Source organism: Piliocolobus tephrosceles, chromosome 20 (genome assembly GCF_002776525.5).
Source record: "Piliocolobus tephrosceles isolate RC106 chromosome 20, ASM277652v3, whole genome shotgun sequence".
Lineage (NCBI taxonomy): Eukaryota > Metazoa > Chordata > Mammalia > Primates > Cercopithecidae > Piliocolobus > Piliocolobus tephrosceles.
The window spans coordinates 463,715-487,801 of NC_045453.1; the positions used below are offsets into that span (position 1 = coordinate 463,715).

The window sequence follows — 24,087 nt, forward strand, 5'->3', positions numbered from 1 at the left end:
AAAAAAAAAAAAAAAAAAAAGGAAAGAAAAGTAGGGTCTTCCAACTTTCGGTATATGCACTGTCCTTCCCTCCTCCTGGGGCCGTGGTAGCTAATTGATCAAGCCAGATTTTTGTTTTTTGAGATAGGGTGTTTCTCTGTTGCCTAGGTAATGGTATGTTCATGGCTCACTGCAGCCTCAAACTCCTGGGCTCAAGCCATCCTCCCATCTCAGCCTCCCAAGTAGCTGAGACCATAGGCCCATGTCACCACACCCAGCTAATAAAAAAAAAAAAAAAATTGTGACCAGGCACGGTGGCTCATGCCTGTAATCCCAGCACTTTGGGAGGCTGAGGCAGGCGGATCACCCGAGGTCAGGAGCTCGAGATCAGCCTGGCCAACGTGGTGAAGCCCTGTCTCTACTAAAAGCACAAAATCTAGCCAGGTGTGGTGGCATGCACCTGTGGTCCCAGCTACTAGGGAGGCTGAGGAAGGAGAATTGCTGGAACCTGGGAGGCAGTGGTTGTAGTGAGCTGAGATCGCACCACAGAACTCCAGCCTGGGTGACAGAGCAAGACTCCGTCTCAAAAAAAAAAAAAAAAAAAGCTGGCCACAGTGGTTCACACCTGCAATCCCAGCACTTTGGGAGGCTGAGGCGGGTGGATCACCAGAGGTCAGGAGTTCCAGATCAGCCTGGCTAACATGGTGAAACCCTGTCTCTACTAAATGTATAACATTAGCTGAGTGTGGTGGCACTCCTGTAATCCTAGCTACTTGGGAGGCTGAGGCAGGAGAATCACTTGAACCCAGGAGGCAGAGGTTGCAGTGAACCAGGATCATGCCACAGAACTCCAGCCTGGGCGACAGAGTGAGACTCAGTCTCAAAAAAAAACAATTGTTTGAAATGGAGTCTCAATATGTTGCCCAGGCAGGCTGGTCTGGAACTCCTGGCCTCAAACGATCCTTCTGCCTCAGTCTCCCAAAGTGCTAAGATTACAGGCATGAGCTACCATGTCCAGTCAAGCCAGGTGTTGGACATAAGCCTGGGCTCTGGCTCTGACTCTTCCACCACGCTGCAACCAGCTACTACCAATAGATCTGATTTGGCATTCCAGGGCAAACCCTCTTGATCCACCACAAAGCCCAGAGCTACCTACAGTAGTGTGGGGGAAAGGAGAACCCTGGAGGGCTTTTTGTATAGGGCAGCATGGGGGGGGTGGAGAGGCGGGACCCTTCCCAGCCTCTTCCTCTCCCCGCAGCCGCCCGTCTCCTCATCAGCCCGGCAGCCGAGGTGGTGGAAGGACAGGCAGTGACACTGAACTGCAGAAGCGGCCTGAGCCCCACGCCTGATGCCCGCTTCTCCTGGTACCTGAATGGAGCCCTGCTTCACGAGGGCCCCAGCAGCAGCCTCCGGCTCCCCGCAGCCTCCAGCACTGACGCCGGCTCATACCATTGCCGGGCCCGGGACGGCCACAGTGCCAGTGGCCCCTCTTCGCCAGCCGTTCTCACTGTGCTCTGTGAGCAGCCACCACCTGCTGCAGCCTCCTGCCGGGACCCACCAACCACCCCACCTCCTCCTCCTCCTCCAGGCCCCCCAACCCTGTCCTGCCCTGCCCTGCCCTGCCCCAGGATTTACATCAGGAGGCCTGGGTCACAGGCTGGCCACGATGGGCCTCTCTACCTGGGATTGAAGTTTAGGAAATGAGGCTGGGGCCTTCTCTACCTCTCCACATCTTTACCCTCCAATCCCAGCCCTGTGGGCTCCTCTGTCCCAGCCTCAAGCTAAGCATGGGCACCACATCCATGCTCTGTCCTCATGGGTGAGCCCTGGGACACCACACTCCTCTGTTTGTGCACATGCCCCACAGGCTGCGCTGGGCTCCCATAGACACCAAGGCAAAGCCCCTCAGCAGAGGGACAGATGGCCCCTCTGCATCCGCCAAGCAGGGAGGCTCCATATGAGACCAAGGGCCTGATTCCAGAGGCTTCCCCTGACACGCATGTGCCGGAGCCACATCCCAGAACTGTCAGAGGGCAGTCGCCTCTGCAAGGTTTTCTGGTGTCTGAGTGAGATCACATGGGGGTCGTGGCCGATGGCTCTCTTTTGGCCACCTGTCTCCAGAAGCCTTCAGGAAGAGGCCATTCTATGCATTCACTAGTATCACAGGATCTGGCTTGGAGATCAGAGATAAGCTGCAGGGCAGACCTTGAGGGGAGGCTCGTGGTAAGGCATTGGCTGCAGGGTGGGAGCAGAGAGCGCGACCCCCAGGGACTGCTAGGTGGACACCCTGCTCAGCAGCAGATGGCACTTACGCAAGGTGGCAGTCAGCCCATACGGTACCTTTGTTTGAGCTAGAAAATGGTGCTCCTTCTTCTGGGACGACTCAGTCAGCATCAGGGCACAGCCTAGCTTGAGGAGCATGAGCTGAGTTCCACCCACCCTGGTCTGATTGCCCTTGTGCAGGGCACAGTCTGCACAGCTGTCTGGGGCAGCCCTGGGGATCTGCCTTTGTCCAGTGTATTCTGGGAGCCTAGCCAGGCTTGTGGGGCCCTGGCAGTGACTGTGGGATGAGTGCCCATGTTCTTCCTCCCTGCAGACCCCCCTCGCCAACCAACGTTCACCACCAGGCTGGACCTCAATGCCGCCGGGGCCGGGGCTGGACGGCAAGGCCTCCTTTTGTGCCGTGTGGACAGCGACCCCCCCGCCAGGCTGCAGCTGCTCCACAAGGACCGTGTTGTGGCCACTTCCCTGCCATCAGGGGGTGGCTGCAACACCTGTGGGGGCTGTTCCCCACGCATGAAGGTCACCAAAGCCCCCAACTTGCTGCGCGTGGAGATTCACAACCCTTTGCTGGAGGAGGAGGGCTTGTACCTCTGTGAGGCCAGCAATGCCCTGGGCAATGCCTCCGCCTCAGCCACCTTCAATGGCCAGGGTGAGTTGGGCAGGGAATGGGCGGCCTGGGGACAGGGGCTGGAGTTCTGGACTGTTCTGCTCCCGGGAGGATCTAATCAGGCAAAACCACTCTGTGCAGCTGTGAGGGCCCCTTGCTGCCCTCCTCCACATTCAGGAAGAGCAGAGCTGCTCCTTCCCATGATCTCTGTTCAGGCCGGGGACAGGTGACTCAGTACACAGCTGGCCTCTGAGGAAGGACTCCCCAGCTGGGACAGTTGGGCTACCTTGTCCTCCTTCCCCATACTGCAACCCTCTCTGCCCAGGGCCCGCACAGTCCCCAGGGCCCAGTTCTCCCAGGCTGCCCTGTGAGCTGGCTTGCTTTTCTCCCCAACCCCGTGGGCACCCCAGGGGGCCTCCTTCCTGTTCCTTCCAGACGAGTGGCTGGACCCCTGACTCCTGGGGGCAGGGGGTGGTCAGTGAGCCTGTGCTGCCTGCTCTCCAGCCACTGTCCTGGTCATTGCACCATCACACACGCTTCAGGAGGGCACAGAAGCCAACCTGACTTGCAACGTGAGCCGGGAAGCCGCTGGCAGCCCTGCCAACTTCTCCTGGTTCCGAAATGGGGTGCTGTGGGCCCAGGGTCCCCTGGAGACCGTGACACTGCTGCCCGTGGCCAGAACTGATGCTGCCCTTTACGCCTGCCGCATCCTCACCGAGGCTGGCGCCCAACTCTCCACTCCTGTGCTCCTGAGTGTACTCTGTGGGTGACTAGCACGGGCAGCCTGGGGACTTGGAGGGTGGAGGGGTGGTCTGGGGAGAACCAGGGGTTGGGCTGGGGTTTGGGGAGGAAAGAGGGTGGCTTAGGCTGTGTGTGTGGCAGGAGGTGGGGGACATAGTGTGGCAGTTGTAATATGGTGCTCTAGGCTGCGTGGCCTCAGCTCACTCTGTTCCTGCAGATCCCCCGGACCCTCCAAAGCTGTCAGCCCTCCTAGATATTGGCCAGGGCCACATGGCTGTGTTTGTCTGCACTGTGGACAGCCGCCCCCTGGCCCGGCTGGCCCTATTCCATGGGGAGCACCTCCTGGCCACTAGCCTGGGTCCCCAGGTCCCATCCCGTGGTCGGCTCCAGGCTAAGGCTGAGGCCAACTCCCTGAAGTTAGAGGTCCGAGAACTGGGCCTTGGGGACTCTGGCAGCTACCGCTGTGAGGCCACAAATGTTCTTGGATCAGCCAACACCTCACTCTTCTTCCAGGTCCGAGGTGAGTGTCAGTCTTCTGAAGATATGGTAGACTCTGATGCCCTGGGGGCTACTCTGGTCAGACTTTGGGCTGGGTATTGTGAATTTTATGCAGAAATGTGTCTTTTTTAGTCCTGGTAAGGGCAGTTTCCAGCCAGCCAGCAGAAGGCCTCCCTTTGCCTCCTGCTAGATATTTTCACCTGTAATAACTGCAGCAGCCACTAGGAGGCAGTGGCAATTCACAAGGTGGCTTGCTTGGTGGGAGCTCTTTCTGAAATAACTTACTTTGTGATCATAAAATTTTGTTACATAGTAAACATTCTCATAAATATGTATATTTATATTATGCATATATGTTTATGTATGATATATACACATACAAATATACATTGTGTATTCTTATGCATAATATATTCATATTTATTTATATACACATATACGTGTGTGTGTGTGTGTGTGTATATATGTATATATAGTCTCTATAAAAATCCTCCCTCAGGCTGGGTACCATGGCTCATGCCTGTAATCCCAGCACTTTGGGAGGCTGAGGCAGGCGGATCACTTGAGGTCAGGAGTTCAAGACCAGCCTGGCCAACACAGTACTAAAATTACAAAAATTAGCCAGGTGTGGTGGTGGGCATTTGTCATCCCAGTTACTCGGGAGGCTGAGGCAGGAGAATCATTTGAACCTGGGAGATGGAGGTTGCAGTGAGCCGAAATTGCACTTCACTCTGGCCTGGATGACAGAGTGAGACTCCGTCTTAAAACAAAAACAAAAACAAAACAAAACAAAATTCTCCCTAAACAAATAAACCAGGACAAAGGAAAGATAATACCCATAATGCGAAGGTCAAAGGAACACGCATGCTTCTTCCACCACGGTGACCGACAGCACCAATTTTGGGACATTTACTTTGAGCCTTGGTTCTGCGTATCTTTTCTTACTTAGCATACCTATTTCGCAGGGAGAAATTGAAGGTTCGAGTTTTAGGAGCTTTTTCCCAGTTGCATGACCCTTCTGGCTGTGGTCTCAGGCGTGGTCTGTGCTCTTGCTTAGCATTCCAGCTGTCCCTCCATCTCACTCCCTGCACCCTGGGATTCTCCTGCTTCAGACCCAGGGGCCACTGAGGAGCTGCCGTTTGCCTGGTCCCCAGTTCCTGTGCTCTTGTGGCCTGGAGTCTGGATGCAAGGCCGGCCTGTTGAGGGCGCTCAAGATCACATAGCTGCTAACATTCCCTTCCAAGCCCTCGGTCACCCATGCTGAGTCCAGCTCCTAGTTAGGACAGTGGCCCTAGGATGATCTAAATCCCTCCCTTTTCAGTACTTTATGGGTTGAACCAACATTTGTCAGGAGCTAACACATGCAGGCACGGTGCCTGGAACTGGGGTCACAGGTCACACAAGTCCAGTGCCCATGAGGCTTCTGCTTTGGTAGGCGAGATATGACTGACACAGTAAAACCATCCCACCAGGTGGTGGGAGGTAAATGCCAGCATGGAACCTGTGCAGGAGAGTGGGGAGCAGGAGGGGCAAGGCATGGGGCTGAGTGGGCCTTGGTGGTGGTCTGGAAGGGGCTGCGGCTCCAACTCACGGAGTTTGGTTGTGTAGTCCTAGGTGGACACGCACATGGTTCCAGACTGTGGGAGGTGTGGTGGAGAGCCCTCACCTGCTCTTGGTTTTCCCCTGCAGGAGCCTGGGTCCAGGTGTCACCATCACCTGAGCTCCAAGAGGGCCAGGCTGTGGTCCTGAGCTGCCAGGTACCCACAGGAGTCCCGGAGGGGACCTCATATCGTTGGTATCGGGATGGCCAGCCCCTCCAGGAGTCGACCTCGGCCACACTCCGCTTTGCAGCCATAACTTTGACACAAGCTGGGGCCTATCATTGCCAAGCCCAGGCCCCAGGCTCAGCCACCACAAGCCTAGCTGCACCCGTCAGCCTCCACGTGTCCTGTAAGGACTTTCATCCCGTCTATGTGTTGGGGAAGGAATGCAGTCCCCTGGTCCTGGGCTCTGTCACGTGACAGGGCCCTGGATGAGGGACCCCCTGACTGGGTCCTGACCACTCCCCACCCTGTGTAGATGCCCCACGCCAGGTCACACTCACTACCCTGATGGACACAGGCCCTGGGCGACTGGGCATCCTCCTGTGCCGTGTCGACAGTGACCCTCCGGCCCAGCTGCAGCTGCTCCACGGGGACCGCCTCGTGGCCTCCACCCTACAAGGTGTGGGGGGACCTGAAAGCAGCTCTCCCAGGTTGCAGGCGGCTGTGGCCCCCAACACACTGCGTCTGGAGATCCACGGGGCGATGCTGGAGGATGAGGGTGTCTACACCTGTGAGGCCTCCAACACCCTGGGCCAGGCCTCGGCCTCAGCTGACTTCGACGCTCAAGGTCAGTGTGTGTGTGTGTGTGTGTGTGTGTGTGTGTGTGTGTGTGTGTCTTCTTTAAAAGAGGAGAGGAGGTGGGACAGGGTTCTAGAAGCCTGGAGGCGTAGGAATAATCCCCATTCCCACCCTTCCTAAGGGTGGTGGACTCCAGACTTGAGTTTCGTGGGAGAACCTTTTTTAAACACCAAATTTGACATGCATGCCCAGTGGATAAAACTAAAGAGGGAATTTCAGGAGAAAGTGCAGCAGGGGAGGGGCGGTCTGCGGTCTCCCCATTTGCCCCCAGCCATGGTCAGGGACGGGCTCAGGGCCTTCCAGGACTCTGCGGAACTCCACTGGGGACCACTCAGGAGCCAGTGGACTATTCCCAAGCTTGACCTCTGAGCCCCATTTATAGGTGGGCCACCTGGGGCTCCCAGAGGCCAAGGGGCTCCCCAGCAGTAAGGGCAGCTCACCCACATGGAGACAGGTGGCTTGCTATACACAGCCTCAAGACCCTCGCTGGTGTCCTGTGCTCTCCCTCTCTCCAGCTGTGAATGTGCAGGTGTGGCCCGGGACCACCGTGCGGGAGGGGCAGCTGGTGAACCTGACCTGCCTTGTGTGGACCACTCACCCGGCCCAGCTCACCTACACATGGTACCAGGATGGGCAGCAGCGCCTGGATGCCCACTCCATCCCCCTGCCCAACGTCACAGTCAGGGATGCCACCTCCTACCGCTGTGGTGTGGGCCCCCCGGGTCAGGCACCCCGCCTCTCCAGACCTGTCACCTTGGACGTCCTCTGTGAGTCTGGCTGGATGCAGGGTGGGGCTGGCAGGTGTGACAGCAGCGCACAGGGATCAGGGCATGGCCAGAACCCCACAGGTGTCCAGTGGGGAACTTGGAACCCAGTAGCTAGTGGAGCGCTGGGCAAGGAGCATTAGAGTAGGGGGCACTGGGGTGAGTCCTGTCTGGGCAGAGGAGCAGTGCCTCAGATTGGGTGGTTGGGAGCCATTGGGGTGGGGAGCCAGGGCCCTCCTGAGTTTGAATGCCACCTGCAAACTGGCCTCCTGCAGGCTGCTGCCTGTGACTCCTTGTAAGCCTCTCGTGCCCTGCAGACGCGCCCCGCAACCTGCGCCTGACCTACTTCCTGGAGAGCCGTGGTGGGCAGATGGCCCTGGTACTGTGCACTGTGGACAGCCGGCCACCTGCCCAACTGGCCCTCAGCCACGCCGGTCGCCTCTTGGCCTCCTCGACAGCAGCCTCTGTCCCCAACACTCTGCGCCTGGAGCTGCGGGAGCCACAGCCCAGTGACGAGGGTTTCTACAGCTGCTCTGCCCGCAGCCCTCTGGGCCAGGCCAACACGTCCCTGGAGCTGCGGCTGGAGGGTGAGGCAGGGCCCAGGCCAAGACCACTGAGATGGAAACCCACTGTGGTGTCTGGCTGATCCTGGCCTCCTTGGTACAGGTGCACGGGTGATCCTGGCTCCAGAGGCTACGGTGCCTGAAGGTGCCCCCATCACAGTGACCTGTGAGGACCCTGCTGCCCGCGCACCCACCCTCTATGCCTGGTACCACAATGGTCGTTGGCTGCAGGAGGGTCCAGCTGCCTCGCTCTCATTCCCGGTAGCCACGCGAGCTCATGCAGGCGCCTACTCTTGCCAGGCCCAGGATGCCCAGGGCACCCGCAGCTCCCGTCCTGCTGCCCTGCAAGTCCTCTGTGAGCAGGGGGTCCTTGGCCAGGGCTGCCCAGAGGAGGGTGGTGGCGGGTGTGCTGGGCTCTGGTGGGAGTGGGCACAGGACTGCAGCGGGCCCAGGAACAGGCAGTTGGGGAATGAGGACATAGGTGCTGGAGAAAGAGACAGTCCTATAAGCCCTGCCTGGAGTACTCTGCCCGTAGGACTCCTGGGAAGGTGTCACTTCTAGGAAGTGGCCATTGGTCCAGAGGCTTCAGCCTGGCCAACCCCAGGCAACTGGGCAATGCGCAGTGCAGGGTGCCTAAGCAAGGCCCACATCTGTGCCCTGCCTGCCCACAGATGCCCCTCAGGACGCTGTCCTGTCCTCCTTCCGGGACTCCAGGGCCAGATCCATGGCTGTGATACAGTGCACTGTGGACAGTGAGCCTCCTGCTGAGCTGGCCCTATCTCATGATGGCAAGGTGCTGGCCACGAGCGGCGGGGTCCACAGCTTGGCATCAGGGACAGGCCATGTCCAGGTGGCCCGAAATGCCCTACGGCTGCAGGTGCAAGAGGTGCCCGCAGGTGATGACACCTATGTTTGCACAGCCCAAAACTTGCTGGGCTCAATCAGCACCATTGGGCGGTTGCAGGTAGAAGGTGAGTGGGAGAGGGGAAGGAGGAGGGGCTCTGATGCTGTCAGGTCCAAGTCTATGAGAGGGGCTGGAGCTCTCACTAGAGCGGGCTGTCTGATCTGAGAAAGCCCTGCCTTGAGAAGCCTAATCTGACGGAGGAGGCACAGCTCCCACTGGAGGGGGCACAGTTCCACCTTGGAAAGCCCAATCCCAAGTCAGACTGAGACCTTCCCACAATGTGCAGAGGCCCCTCAGAGGTCCACCCAGAGGCTCCAGCCCCCGAGGCCTACAGATCCCCAACCACCTATCTATCCTCCACCCGCAGGTGCGCGCGTGGTGGCGGAGCCTGGCCTGGACGTGCCTGAGGGCGCTGCCCTGAACCTCAGCTGCCGCCTCCTGGGTGGCCCTGGGCCTATGGGCAACTCCACCTTTGCATGGTTCTGGAATGACCGGCGGCTGCACGTGGACCCTGTGCCCACTCTTGCCTTCACCCACGTGGCTCGTGCTCAAGCTGGGATGTACCACTGCCTGGCTGAGCTCCCCACTGGGGCTGCTGCCTCCACTCCGGTCATGCTCCGTGTGCTCTGTGAGTGTGAACCTCCTCCCCTGCCTTAGTCTCCCCACATCTCACATGCCCACCTCAGTTCTTCCTCCTCTTCTGTCTGCCAAGAGTGAAGACTTCATGGATATTGAGTTCTGGGTTGGAATCCTGGCTCTCCCGCTGTCTGGTTGTGTGATCTTGTAAAATGGGGAATACATCATTCACCTCACCTTGCAAGTAGTATAAGAAATAAATGGATGGGCACGGGGGCTCATGCCTGTAATCCCAGCACTTTGAGAGGCTGACGTGGGTGGATCACTTGAGGCCAGGAGTTCGAGACTAGCCTAGTCAATATGGCGAAACTCCGTCTCTACTAAAAATACAAAAATTAGCACGGCATGATGGCACATACCTGTAATCCCAGCTATTCAGGAGGCTGAGGCAAGAGACTTGCTTGAACCTGGGAGGTGGAGGTTGCAGTGAGCCAAGATCACCACAGCGCACTCCAGCCTGGGTGACAGACTGAGACTCTGTCTCAAAAAAAAAAAAAGAAAAAACCAAAAGAAATAAAGCATGCTGAGTGTCTGGCACACAATAGACCCTCATCGGTCTTGGTCTCCCACTCCAGCCTTCACCAAAGCCTACACTGTGTCAGTCAGCTATTGCTACCTAACAAGCCACCCCAAAACTTACTGTTTCAAACAAAAGCCATGTTATTTGCTCAATTCTGTGGCTCAGCTGGGGAGTTCTTCTGTTGTTCACACCTCATGTGGCTGCAGTTGTCCAGTGGTCTCAGATGACTGCACACTCGTGGCTGCCGGTTGGGCCACATGTGCCCAGCAGGCTGGCCTGGGCTTCCCACGTTGTTGTGTTCCAACAAGCAGAACAGACGCTACAGGGTCTCTTGAGGTCTGGCTCTGAAGTTGCACAATGTCACTTCTTTCTTCAGTTGGTCAAACTGAGTCACAGATTCAAGGACTGAGGAAATAGGTTCTGCCTCTTAATGGGAGGAGCAGCAGTCACTGTGCATGGGGGTGGGGGGGGGAGGAATTTGTGGTCATTTTCTGCAATCACCACACTCCCTTCCTCCCACAGACCCTCCCAAGACGCCCACCATGATGGTCTTCGTGGAGCCTGAGAGTGGCCTCCGGGGCATCCTGGATTGTCGAGTGGACAGCGAGCCCCTTGCCAGCCTGACTCTCCACCTTGGCAGTCGACTGGTAGCCTCCAGTCAGCCTCAGGGTGCCCCTGCAGAGCCACACATCCATGTCCTGGCTTCCCCCAATGCCCTGAGGGTGGACATCGAGGCACTGAGGCCCAGCGACCAAGGGGAATACGTGTGTTCTGCCTCAAATGCTCTGGGCTCTGCCTCTACCTCCACCTACTTTGGGGTCAGAGGTAAGGGGAGGGGGCTCCATCTCCCAGGCCACTCTGCACAAAAGCTCAGTTCTTAGGCCCAAAGGCTTCCTTCCCTGTATCCCTTCTGCTGCAGCACAACTTGCCTGTCTACTCTAAACTGATTGCTAGGGGCTCCCTTGTGTGGAGAGATAAAGCAGAAGTTAGAAGGTTTCATCTTGGGTGGGTCCCCTTGGAAGGAAGCACTGGGGGCCTGCAGCTGTGGCTGCCCGAGTCTCCCTCTGTGTTCCAGCCCTGCACCGCCTGCACCAGTTCCAGCAGCTGCTCTGGGTCCTGGGAGTGCTCCTGGGCCTCCTGCTCCTGCTGTTGGGCCTGGGGGCCTGCTACACCTGGAGGTAGGTCTGGAGCCAGGGGTGGGCCAGAAGATTGGGGTAAGGCAGCCCAGCTCATCTTCCCCCCAAATTCCCCCAGGTCCTTTAGGACCTCCTATCAAGTTCACAGGCTGCCTACTTCTCAGACTGCCCCTCCAAATCGGGAATCCCTTCTAGAATTGCCCCTGAATCCTCCTTGCTGTAGTTTTCTTCTTTCCTCCTCTCTGCCCTGGCTGTGCTAAAGCAAGGGCTAGGGAGGAAGACAGAGGAAGCACCCACTCTCCACCACACTCTGGTGGTCTGGAGCCAGCCTGTGGGGAGTGGGAGAGGAATGGGGGCAGCAGGTGGGGAGGGGAGAGGCTCTCTGAGTCTACTCTGGGCCTTGCAGAAGGAGGCGTGTTTATAAGCAGAGCATGGGCGAGAATTCGGTGGAGATGACTTTTCAGAAAGAGACCACGCAGGTATCCATTCAACACACGCGGGCAGATAAAATACCCAGCTAACCCACAGTGTCGACTGGCATCTGCAGACTGCTGTCATTTATGGGATGGTGCCTGGGACCAAGGGGAGGCTGGGGAGAGCATGCAGGGAAACAGGAGCCCCTCAGGAGATAGGAGAGCCCTGTTCTGCTTGGGGCAGAGAGAATCCCTCTGTCTGCTGGTGGCTGGCTTAGAGGACTAGGGGAGACTTTCTGGACTTAGCAGCATCCCCTCCATTTCCAAGACGCATGTTCTGACTCCCCCACCTTTGATCTGAGGCCTCTTCCCCACTCCCGAGCCTGCCCATCACCTGGGCAGAAGTGAAAGTCAGTTTCTCCTCCCCTGTGGTGTGTCCCTTCTGCAGCTGATTCACCTGGTGGGCCAGGGCTCCAAGTCACACTTCCAGCCATGCACACTCCCACCAATCCTCTTGGGACCCTACCTAAGGCTAGGGGCCTGGGAGCCTGCCCTGGCTCCCAGAGGCCTCCTGTAACCAGGGTTTTCTCTGTGGGAAGTTCACTGATCCTGATGCAGCCACATGTGAGACCTCATCGTGTGCCCCACCCCTGGGCTGACCAGTGGTGTTACCTGCCCTCCAGAGGAGAAGGTGGCCAGCATCTGTGATGACTCCAGCCTGTGAATGTGAATGAGGCAGCATTGGGTCCTGCTTGCCTCTATGAAAACAGCTCTGTGACATCTGACTTTTTATGACCTGGCCCCAAGCCTCTTGCCTCCCCCCCCGCCCCCGCAACAAAAATGGGTGGTGAGAGGTCTACCCAGGAGAGTGTTGACCCTGGAGGACACTGAAGAGCACCGAGCCGATCATGATGACCACTTCTCTCACTCTCTCTTCTCTGGATCTCCTCCCTTCTCTCCATTTCTCCCGCAAAGGAAGCCCTGCCCTTTCACATCCTTCTCCTCGAAAGCCACCCTGGACTTTGATTGGATTACAGCATCCTCAGAGGCTCGCCAAGGCACTCTGTATTCAGTAGAGTATCAGTCAGCCTGCTCTAACAAGAGACCAAATACAGTGGCTTCAACATGATAGAATTTTATTTTTCTCTCCCATGCTAGTCTGGCTGTTACGATGGTTTAAGATGATGGGGCTCAGGATCCTTCTATGCTCCTTTTATCTATCCCTAAAATGTTGCCTTTGATTGTGAGGCTCACCATCGTCCTGCTCTGTCCACATGCCCTCCAGCCAGAAGAGGGAAGGGTGGAGGTAGAAGCATACCCATGTCCATGGTGAACCCAACCCAGAAGCTACACGGGACTTTTCCACTCACTTCCCATTGGCTGGAGTATTGTCACATGACTACTCCAAGCTACAAGGGAGACTGGGAAATGTAGTTTTTGAGTACAGAGGACATTTGGAATTGGACTTCCAAAGGACTCCCAACTGGGCTCAGCCCTGGGACTTTTGACATTGTTGGGAATGCCATCAGCAGGCCATGTTTCGTCTCAGTGCCCATCTACTGAGGGCCTGGGTGTGCCACTGGCCATTCTGGTCATGGGCTTCCTGGAGGAGGTGATCACTCTCACGCTAAGACTGAGGAAATAAAAAAGGTTTGGTGTTTTCCTAGGGAGAGAGTGAGCCAGGCAGTGGAGTTGCCTAAGAAGACATCCTTGTGCCAGATTTGGCCCCTGAAAGAAGAGATGCCCTCATTCCCCCCACCCCCACCACCACCCGTAACCCCAGTGGCTGGGTACTGCCTTACTGGCACTTACAAGAGTGGAGGGCAGACACAGATGTCGTCAGCATCCTTGTTCCTGCTCCAGATGCATCCCTGTCCATGGCTGAGTGAACTCCTGTCCTTTTCCTGGAGGCCCTGTGTCGGGCTGTTAAAGAGAATGAGTTACCAAGAAGGACTGACGTGCCCCTGCGAATCAGGGACCAAGAGGAGAGAATTCTTGAGTGGGCTAGTGACCCCCCTGCAGCCTGGTGGAAATGGTGGGAGGAGCTAAGAGCCCTCTGCTCTAGGATTTGGGTTGAAAAACAGAGAAGTGGGAGTTGGCACAGGAGCTAACAGGCTGGGAGGCAGTTGGAGGCCAGGTGAACTTTGTGTAGCAGAGGCCGCACCCTCCCTCATTCCAGGCCCTTTCATTTTCATGCTCCATTGGCAGACTCTTGCTGGGAGCCTGTCCAGAATGTCCTCCCAATAAAACTCCATCCTATGACGCAACTGGAGTGAGTCTCTTTCTTGCAACCCAAACAACTGGGCTAGAACACAGAGGAGTCTCAAGTTAGTGGGGTTTATTCTTAGACACCATCTGTAGGAGGGGGCCAGGGGCTGCAAGTTACATGACGTTTATCACAAATTACCTTATGCTGAAGTGATTTATGTCCCTTTCTGCTCCTTGAGGCTCCATATGTTGCTCACATTTGCCACCCACGATGACCAGCCCCATGCATGGCATGCAGCAGGTGGGCATGTGAACTAAGCATTTGTCTTGTCTACATTGCTGACAATGGGGAGGGTGGAGAACGTGGACTAAATCCAGAGGTGGGACAGGGAGAGAGCAAGCCAAATGCAGCCAGATGTTTGGGGGCTGTCTGGGGAAGAGAGGGTGAGGGGAGGATTATAAGCAGCCGCTGAAGCTGCGGCTACTGGGGGATTTGGGAATATCTGGCTTGGGAGTCTTCATCTGCTTCCGTGTACTTCCAAGGGGACATATGTCCATCTTGGATCGCAGGGTTCTCAGGGGGATTTGTTGTGTTTGCTTCCAGTGGTCTGAGGCCTCCTGAGACTTTTCGTACATTTAATTGAAGTATAACATACAGAAAAGTTCACACATTATAAATGCAACTCAAGGACTTTTCCAAAAGCAAACACACCCAGATCAAGAAACAGACCATCCCACAGTCTCCCCTTACACCCTGTACCAGTTGCAGCCCCTACAAGGGTAACTGCTATCTTGACTTCGAACACCATAGATTTGATTTGCCTGTTTTTGAACTCTATATAAGTAGAATCACAGAGTGTGTATAATGACTTTGGAAAACTGTTTGACAATATCTATTAAAGTTAAAATACCCTTGCCCTATGAACCTGAAATTCCACCCACCTTGCCAAGGGACAAAAAGTTTCCCTCTAAATGCACCAGGCTGTCAGGGATGAACCCTTGGCTTTGGGGCCCCCGTTCATACACAAGATTTTTTCTGGGGCACCCAAGCATCAGCCTGTCATCTCGAGGTGCCACCCTGGCCATCTCTGAGGGCTGGAGTCAGAGCACCTCCCTCAGACATCCTGTTCTGCATCACTCCTTGGGAGGAGTCATGTTTACAGATGGTGGTGTCACCCATGCCAAGTACTTCGAAGGGTTAACGCTCACTGGTTTGCCTGTTTCCCAGGACACTTTCCGATGCTCCTCTGGAGGGTGAGGCCAACAAGCTAGTGGAGAAGTCATGTTTCCCAGGTGCTGCTGGGCGCGCCCGGAGCTGCTCAGTGCATCCTAGGATCCCTCTTCCTCAGCTTTGGTTTGATGGCCTCATCTCCTCCCCTACAACCTCAAAATGTAAATAAACCCTTGCTCAGAGACTTCGGCAGAAAACTCCTCTGACCTGCACTTGGACACAGCTCATCTGGGTTTGGGAGGTGTCAACTGTGTAAGGAAGACTCTGATCCCCATGTGGCTCTTCAAATGCGCCCCCTCCACAGTCAGTTATTAGCACTGACTGTGCTAGGAAGTGAGTGACACACATATTCCCAGGCCACACGGAGCTCAGGAGCTTGGGGAGACAGACAGGGAAGTAGACGACTATAGTGCCTTGTGAAACGTGTTGCAGGGAGAAGTGTCATTCAGGGGATGCTAACCTGGCTTTGGGTAAGGGACAACCTCTGAATGACAGAACATTAAAGCCATGGCCTGCAGTTTAAGTAGGAGTTGGCCAGTTCGAGGTAAGAACACCAGTAAGCAAGGATGCCAGAGTAGTTCCTAGAGCTGCCTTCTCTACCTGACATCCACACTGAAGCCAGCCCCTCTGTGTTCAACCTTGCTCTACTGAAGAGGTGTCGCTGAGGGGCTGCTCTGGGGGGCTGCTCTGCTTTCCTGTCCCCAACTTGTTCTGAGCTCAAGTCACCTCCATATTGGTGCTCCTGGTTCTCAGGCCTTTGGACTCAAACTGAATCACACCACTGGCTTTCCTGGTTCTCCAGCTTGCAGATGGCAGATCCTGGAACTTTTTGGCCTCCATAATCATGTGAGCCAATTGCTATAATAAATATCTCTCTCTCCCTCTTTCTTCCTCTCTCTCTCTCCGTGTAAATATGGCTCCAATTATAAGAGCCCCAAACTGGAAAATAACCCTATGTTGCACGGTGAGTAGAGAAACTGTGGTTCTCTCAAACCACGAAACACTATTCAGCAATACGAAGGAACAAACTATTGATATGCAAAATAGTGTAAATGAATCTCAAAAACATCGGAAAGAGGGAAGGAAGCCAGACACAGAAGAGTACAAGCCACATAATTCCATTTATATGAGATTCTAGAACAGGCAAAACTTATCCATAGACAGAGAACAACAGATCAGTGGTTGTCTGGGGTTGACGGTGGGGAAGTTTGGTTGCGAGGGCACAGGGCTCTTTCTGCGGGTGAGGGAATGTGTCTGTGTTATAGTGATGCTTATGCAGGTATATACACTTAACAAAATTCATCTTACTGGCCACTTAAAATAAGTGCATTTTATTATGTGTAAATTATACCTTAATGAAGTTGATTTGAAAATCCAGAGTAGTAATAATAAGTAGTAATCTCATAGCTGGGCAGGTGTGGCGACTCACTCCTGTAATTCCAATGATTTGAGAAGCTGAGGCAGGAGGATCACTTAAGCTCAGGAGTTGTTTTTTATTTTTATTTTTTGAGACAGAGTTTCACTCTTGTTGCCCAGGCTGGGGTGCAATGGCACTATCTTGGCTCACTGCAACCTCCACCTTCTGAGTTCAAGCCTCCCGAGTAGCTGAAACTACAGGTGCTCACCACCATGCCTAACTAATTTTTGTATTTTTAGTAGAGATGGAGTTTCACCATGTTGGCCAGGCTGGTCTTAAACTCCTAATCTCAAGTGATCCGCCCGCGTCGGCCTCCCAAAATGCTGGGATTACAGGCAAGAGCCACTGTGCCCGGCCAAGACCCAGAGTTTGAGACCAGCCTGGGAAACAAAGTGAGACCCCCTCTCTACAGAAAAACTAAAAATTTTAGCTGGGCCTGGTGCTGCGTGCCTGTAGTTCTAGCTACTCAGGAGGCTGAGGTGGGAGGATTCCTTGAGCCCAGGATTTAAGGCTGCAGTGAGGCATGATCAGGCCACTGCCCTCTAGTGTGGGTGACAGAGTGAGACCCTGTCTCTAAATAATACTCATAAGAACAACAAGAGCCCTCTAAATGCACTGATATCTAAGATGTATTAAGTGACCAAAAAAAAAAAAAAAAAATCAATGTGCAGAAAAATGTTAATAAGAGAAAAAAAAGTCTGTATTGTCTTGAGTATACATAAAAATAATCTAAAAGCCTATGAAAGAAACTAATCCTATTAGTTTCCTGTTGGGGAGGAGAGCTGAGAGCACGAAGACTTTCCCTATGCTTTCTGTACTTTTTGATTTTGAGACATATGAACGTAGGTTTCTCTCACTGCTCGAACTAATCAGATCACTACATTCCAAATTCTCAAAAACAAATAGATTTGCTTAAAAGTAGGCCGGGTGCGGTGTCTTACGCCTATAATCCCAGCACTTTGGGAGGCCGAAGCGGGCAGATCACCTGAGATCAGGAGTTTGAGACCAGCTTGACCAACATGGAGAAACCCCGTCTCTACTAAAAATACAAAATTAGCAGGGCGTGGTGGCACATACATGTAATCCCAGCTACTTGGGAGGCTGAGGCAGAAGAGCCACTTGAACCCGGGAGGTGGAGGTTGCAGTGAGCCGAGATCGTGCCACTGCACTCAGAGGGAGACTCCATCTCAAAAAAAAAAAAAAAAGTTAACATCTCATCCAAATTTACACCGAGTAGGAAAACAAAACTTTAAAACATGAAACAGGTGTTACTGAGGCCAAAAAGGTCTCCAACGTCTGGGAGTCTGTAGCTTTATACAATTCTGTCATCTGGCCACCGCCAGGGACAAAGGGTTGTTCTGTCCGCTGCACCGCCTTTGCCCAGCAATGAAGCCCCCAAGACCTCCGTCTCTACTGGCTCCCTCCTCCCCGGGGTCAGCGGCTGGCGGCCACTGTGGTTCGGAGACAGCAACACTGACAGCCGCAGCCAGTGGCCTGGACCTTCCCATCCCTGGGGGCGCCCAGCGCAGGTGGATGACCCGACTCAACCTCCACCAGGTTCTCCTCAGGGCAGGACGGGTAGCGAGGAGGGCACCGAGATTGGCCCCAGGAGACCACAGAAGATCGCGCTTCTAGGGCCGACTTCAGCAGCGACAGGCGGCCTTTGCCCATCGCCCCACCCCACCACGCCGCGGTCCTCAAAGAACCTTCCCAGAGGTTTTCTACCCGTCTCAGGAGTAGAGGCCCTTTGAGACCGACGGGGAGGGACGGGTCAGGCCGGTCACCCGAGGCCGCATGGATTCCCTTCTCCGCCCAGCTCCACCCCTCGAGGGGCGGCGGTCCGGGAGTGGCGTCCCGGCTCCCCCAGGGCGCACGCCGTCGGGGCCCCAGGCCAGGCTCCGAGCGGGGTTGGCGGGGAGGGGAGGCGGGAGCGAGGGCGGGCCGTAGAGGGTGGGGGCGGGAAGGTCCGAAGGCGGCGGCCTGGGGCTGCATGCATGGGACGTGGGTCGGCCGCGATCCAGCCCGGGCGGAGCTGGAGCTGCGAGCCACAGCCTAGAGGCCGAGAAGCTCACAGCTATGGGCTGGAGACCCGGGAGAGCTCGGGGGTCCCCGTTCCTGCTGCTGCTACTGCTGCTGCTGCTCTGGCCCGTGCCGGGCGCCGCGGTGCTTCAAGGTGAGGACGCGGGCAGGGTGCGCCCTGAGGGGCAGGCGAGGCGAGGTGGTGGTGGTGGAGGGGATGGGTTCTGCTCAGAGCCCGGGTCAGCGCGCAGAGGGTCTAACAGCCCCGGGACCACACGGCCAGTAAGTCAGGGCGTGGGGACGGTTTGGGGGCGTCTCCGTGGGACCTGCCCAGGGACGCACAAGTGTACTTGGGCTGGCCTCGGGCCAGGACTTGCCCACACTGCCCGGCTGCCGCTCCTCTGGCAAAGCGGAGGGCGTGGCCCCCTCCCCCTCGGGGGCAGCCCAGCCCCCAGCCCGTAGCTACCTCTGCCTGGATTCTCCCTCTCACAACCTCCCAACCCCCATCCGCCGGCCACCGTGTGACCAGCTCCTGCACCTCCACCCTTTAGGACTCAGCGGGGCTCCATCCTCCAGGAAGCCCCCATGCCCAAGAGTCCCCCAGAGTCCCTGCTTTGCTCTCAGGGTGCAGAACTAGCTGTGGCCTCCGCCCTGCTCACCCTTCGTCCCTCCTCCCAGGGCGGCAGGGCAGTGTGCATGTTGTTTATATTGTTGCCTTGTTTGGTGAGATAGAGAAGGGCCTCTCCAGACAGAAGGTGCCTGTTTAGTTGTGCTCTGGGAAGACGGCAGCACTGTCTCCTCCGCGTGCTCCCTCCAAACAAAGATGTTAAGATGGGGCTGGTAACAACCTCTGCAAGCGGGTGGGAGGATTAGCCAGTCCTGCACAGCAAGTGCCTGGCAGGGCACAGGGGGGGCAACCAGGGAGGAGGCATGCAGGGCTGGGCTGGGCTGTGCAGCCTGGGCCATGGCTTCCACAGCACTGTGTGGGGACCAAACAGGTACAGGGGTCTGCTCTGTTCTGGCCCCAGGGGAGGGTCCTAGGCGGTCCACTACTCCCTCCCCTCTGAGCCCTATCCCGGGGCCAGGGGAGGCAACGGGACCCCTGGTGGAGGGGGGCTCTATATGCCCAATACCAACCTGGCTCCCTCGGGGTCCACTCCCATCCACCCGGTCACTGGAGCTCCAGCTCTGCCCCTCCCTCACTGGGGTCAGGGCGCCCGTGGCCAGCATGTGCGTGCAAGGCCATGTGGAGAGCACCCATACCCACACTGCACCCACACACCTGTGCCTGAGCTCACCCTGCCTCCTCCCCAAACCCTAGGAGCAGCAAAGCTTGGTTCTCTACTCTCAGTTAAGTGCTCTCTGGGCTGAGAGACCTCCTCTCCTTCTCCTTCCCCTCCCCTAGATCCACTCAGAGCCCTCCCTGCACTTGGCCCCTCTAGCCTCCTTTCCAAGGTGGCAGACTCCTCTTGGTCCCCATTTGCCTGATGGCAACTCACTCATCCAATCAAGGAGTGCTTCTTGGAGGAAGGGTCTTTGATGCTTGGAGTCTGGGAGAGAAGGTGGAGGAGAAAAAAGAAGTTAGGGTGGCCTAGCAGGAGCTGAGTCACTTCCACAGACAGCCATTAGCCCAGCAGGACTGAGGCCAGGGCTGCGTGGGGGCGGGGGTTGTCCGTTCTGGGAGCTGGGACTGGGTACCTAGGGAAGGAGGGCCGCTGCAGGCTCTGAGTGCCTGGGGCCTGGCTCCTGCAGGGTGGGCCTGTGGGAGTGGTTGGGGCTGGTGGGGGGCTGGGAGCATTCCAGGGGAGCATTCCAGGCGCCCTCTGAGTAATGTTTGGCTCTGGGATTCCTCCTAGAGCCCCCTTAGGCACATCCTGCCAGGGAGCACCAAGGCTCCGTCTGGAAGCCTCCCCTCACCTTGAAGAGATGAGGAGGGGCCTTCTGGGCCAGGGTACCAAAACTCTGCCTGAGGACGGAGTCCCCGAGGGAGCTCTGGGCAAGGTGGGCCTCGCAAGGCCACATCTGTCTGTTGTTTTTCTCAGATGATGGGGCTGCACAGGCGTGCTCTCTTCATAGATCTCTCACCCTGAAAGCATCCGCTGCCCATCTAAAAATACCCGAGGCTGCCTCCCTCTTCCGTTCCCCTTTGCACTGGCGGCCTTGGCTTCTTCCTTGTGATCACCGACCCCAAGCCTGCCCCTCCACCAAAAGTCAGGGGACTCCCATGTCCCCAGCTGAGCTGTCCTTTCCCAGCCTTCTCATTTCCTCCTCCTTGGTAGCTCCTCAGATCCAAGGATGCCCATGGGTGTCCCTTGTTCTCTAGGCTGAGCCCACGCATGTTGAAGATGGAGTCTGCCCCGAAAGGCCTCCAGTGCCTCCCTGGGGATGTCCTCTAACCCCCGCCCTCTGCTTTGTCCCATGCCCCTGTGTTCCTCAGGTCTCCCTCACCCTGTGCTCTGTCTTCACTCCAGGACATATCCCTGGGCAGCCAGTCACCCCCCACTGGGTCCTGGATGGACGACCCTGGCGCGCCGTCAGCCTGGAGGAGCCGGTCAGTGCCATGTCACCTCGTCCTCCACGGGGGCCCTGAAACTCCCATCCCTTTTGTCTCCCCCACATTACAGCTTCCAGTTTTGCTGGGGTCCCCAGAACCACCAAGTCACTGCTCCTGTAGGCCCCTCCCTGCCGAGTGGGCAGAAGAGGGCACTGGGGATTGGACATCTAGATCTCGTGAGTCCGTACACATGGAAGTCATTTCAGCTTTCTCCGCCCCACCTCCCCCTTTCCCTCCCGCCCTGGATGATCTGGGCCACCCCCACCCCCACCAGGCAGAAGTGGGTCCAGGGTTTGTGGGGTCTGAAGCTTTTCAAGAGCCTAAAAAACAAAAAAAAGCACCAAAAAGAAAACCTTTTGAAAGTTGACCAGAACATGTGACCCTGTGGACACACTGCTGTCCCTCTCAGGGCCCCACCACTGAGGGCCTGAACGAACCTTCAGCCTCACTGGCTCCTGTGGAATCCACTTCTGGTGGGGGGGGGGCAGTGGTCACTCTCCTGGTGCCCCCCAGATGTGAGACCGCCCCATGTGCTTCTGCAGGATGCTCTGCCCCAGCCTCCTCCCAATCCCGCCCTTCACAAGCTTCCAGAATAACCATGCCCCATCTGTTTGTACCGTAATATCTGTGCTGCAAACTAAGAGGCCAGTACCCTTGATATGCCCATTTTACAGATGGGCAAAGGGAATCCCAGACAATTCCAGGGAAATTGTCCGTGGTCACACAGCTCTTTAGGCTGGGAGCCTGAAACCCACTAAGGTCTGAACGATTTTAAACCATTGGCTACACCCCTGCCCCACCTAGAGAGCCCTCTTTGTTTGGAATTTTCAGCCCTACTGTCCAAACCCAGCAAGAGGGAAGGCAGGGGAGCATTGCCATGAAGGCTGGGAGGCCCCCAGAGACCCAGCAGCTCCCAACCCAGGGCCCTCACTGGGATCCCCTAGGTCCACAAGGCCCCCATGGCACTGGTCAAGCACAGCACTGGCCTGAGCTTTGAGATTGCCCTCCCCATCCCTGCGAGGGGAAGGCTGGGCACACACTGGGGTCATTCTGCCTCTGGGCCTCCCTGTCTGTCTGGCCTGGGCTGTGACCAAGAGGGGAGCTCCAAAGGAACCCTGCTCCCCATAACTGTGGGCCTTTGCCCCCAGGAAGCCTGCCTGGATGGTACAGAAGATAGAGTAGAGGTTGGGTATCCCCTCCAACAGGCAGGAAACACTCACATTTCAAGAAGCGGGGTATATATCGAGGGGCAGGGTACCAGGAGGGCAAGCGTAAAGACAGCAGGGGCTGCAGAGGAACGGGGACCTCGAGTATGGCCTTCCATCTGGGCCACTGCCTTTCTCCCAGTGCAAACCTTTCCCCAGTAAAGCAAGTGACATTCCAGCCACATGAGCTCATGCCGGAGGCCTTGTGGGGCCTGTGGCCAGGGAGGCAAGGGCCATCTGCTCCCCACTTGCAAAGGAAGAACTCGCTCCAAAGACTCTGAGACCCTTGGACAGGGCCCCAGCCCAGTGCATTTTTGGAGAAAAGGAGTTGGGCGTTAAACATTCCGAAGGCACAGCAGCCTCCCAGGAAGCTCCTGGGCCGGCTCCAATTCTGGGCCCCCAGCCAGGCTGAGTGGACAAGGGGAAAGTGGGGTGTTCCCACAGGGTGGGAGATGCCAAGAGGGTGGGGGAAGGAGAGAGGGCTGGCCGGCCAAGCCAGCCTCCTGACACCTAGCTGAGAGCCAGTGTGTTCTCTTGGCTGGAACGGCGTCCGTGTTTACTTCGTGGGTCCAGTGAAGCAGGTGTCGGAGCAGGAGGGACAGGGACTGCTGGAGGCCCAGGAAAACTTTGGAAGAGGGAGCAGTTTGCCAAAATTGGAAGTGGGAGAGTAAAGTTTGAATTCTATAGGGAATGAGCAGCAGCTTATTTGGAAACAAGCCTCAGGGAGCAGAGGCTGTGAGGAGGCCCTGGCCATGGCTACCTGATGCCCCCACAATGTCCTCAGCACCCCTCTGTCTTCCCCTGCTTTTGATGCCCCTTCTGGGCATGAAAGAGGAGGGCGGGCCAGGTGAGGGGCACCTTTCTGGGACCTCAGGTCTCTAGGGAGGATGTCGGCATGCCTGGCGGGCTGCCCCAATGCCCTTCCAAGTGGCTGTTGTCAGGACAGCAAACATTCTGAGCTTGGGAACATCTTTGTATGTTCTCACCTCCTCCACACCCTCCATAGTATGTGGGGGGTCCTGCTGACCCCCCAGCCCACGTTCTCCTCAAGAACTTCCTCCCCAGCCACCTGCACAGGCCACCTGCTCTCTGACAGGCAGGAGGCCTGGAGGCCACCATCTCAGCCCCACACTCTTTCTTGCCCAGGTCTTGAAGCCAGACATGGGATTGGTGGCCCTGGAGGCTGAAGGCCAGGAGCTCCTGCTTGAGCTGGAAAAGAACCAGTGAGTGCCAGGCTGGGGTAGGGCTGGGAGGAGGGGGTCAGTGTTGTGGGGCAGGGACTGACACGGATCTGTGCGGGTGGTTGGATGGGCAGAGGACCCCAGAGAGGGTGCAGATGACAGGGAGGGTCACGCAGGCCTGTGGCTGGCCCCCTGGAAGCTGAAGAGGACCGCTGAGGCTGTCAGCCCGGCTGTGGGGCACATCGACCCTCCCAACCCCAGGAGCGGCTTGTCAGCTCCTTGCTGGAGATGAGAGAACACCATCTAGTGGACAGTTGCAAGATATGCTGAGTCTAAAGAAATCCTAGAGGGATCCCAAAGATAGGCTGGCACTCCAGGCTAAGTGAAGGGCAGGGACAAAGATGCGGTGGCTTTGGGAGGCCAAGGCGGGTGGCTCACTTGAGGTCAGGAGTTTGAGACCAGCCTGGCCAAAATGGTGAAACCCCGTCTCTACTAAAAATACAAAACATGGCCGGGCGCAGTGGCTCAAGCCTGTAATCCCAGCACTTTGGGAGGCCGAGACGGGCAGATCACGAGGTCAGGAGATCGAGACTATCCTGGCTAACACGGTGAAACCCCGTCTCTACTAAAAATACAAAAACTAGCCGGGCGAGGTGGCGGGCGCCTGTAGTCCCAGCTACTCCGGAGGCTGAGGCAGGAGAATGGCGTAAACCCAGGAGGCGGAGCTTGCAGTGAGCTGAGATCTGGCCACTGCACTCCAGTCCGGGCGACAGAGCAAGACTCCGCCTCAAAAATAAATAAATAAATAAATAAATAAATAAATAAA

The 24,087-nt window shown here is 56.5% G+C and overlaps 2 protein-coding genes across 4 annotated transcripts in view; both read left to right on the forward strand.

Moving 5' to 3' along the window:
* Positions 1–13,711, forward strand: part of SIGLEC1 (sialic acid binding Ig like lectin 1) — a 25,827-nt gene extending 12,116 nt beyond the window's left edge. Inside the window, exons 8-22 of the mRNA XM_023220211.2 lie at positions 1,238–1,495; positions 2,576–2,911; positions 3,374–3,631; positions 3,828–4,130; positions 5,798–6,058; positions 6,188–6,499; positions 7,026–7,277; positions 7,592–7,861; positions 7,941–8,192; positions 8,509–8,808; positions 9,109–9,369; positions 10,420–10,722; positions 10,973–11,075; positions 11,440–11,512; positions 12,046–13,711. Coding sequence (XP_023075979.1) covers positions 1,238–1,495; positions 2,576–2,911; positions 3,374–3,631; positions 3,828–4,130; positions 5,798–6,058; positions 6,188–6,499; positions 7,026–7,277; positions 7,592–7,861; positions 7,941–8,192; positions 8,509–8,808; positions 9,109–9,369; positions 10,420–10,722; positions 10,973–11,075; positions 11,440–11,512; positions 12,046–12,105 — 3,602 coding nt within the window. The 3' untranslated portion in view covers positions 12,106–13,711. The remainder of the gene's footprint in view (positions 1–1,237; positions 1,496–2,575; positions 2,912–3,373; positions 3,632–3,827; positions 4,131–5,797; positions 6,059–6,187; positions 6,500–7,025; positions 7,278–7,591; positions 7,862–7,940; positions 8,193–8,508; positions 8,809–9,108; positions 9,370–10,419; positions 10,723–10,972; positions 11,076–11,439; positions 11,513–12,045) is intronic.
* A 4,588-nt stretch (positions 13,712–18,299) lies between these two features.
* ADAM33 (ADAM metallopeptidase domain 33) overlaps positions 18,300–24,087 on the forward strand; it is a 14,485-nt gene continuing 8,697 nt past the window's right edge. For 2 of the 3 annotated variants that reach the window (XM_023220238.2, XM_023220240.2), the window contains exons 1-3: positions 18,379–18,475; positions 20,793–20,872; positions 23,227–23,303. In XM_023220238.2, coding sequence (XP_023076006.1) covers positions 18,379–18,475; positions 20,793–20,872; positions 23,227–23,303 — 254 coding nt within the window. Of the gene's footprint in view, positions 18,476–20,792; positions 20,873–23,226; positions 23,304–24,087 lie in introns of all 3 variants that reach the window. The other variant, XM_023220239.2, reaches the window with a different exon arrangement.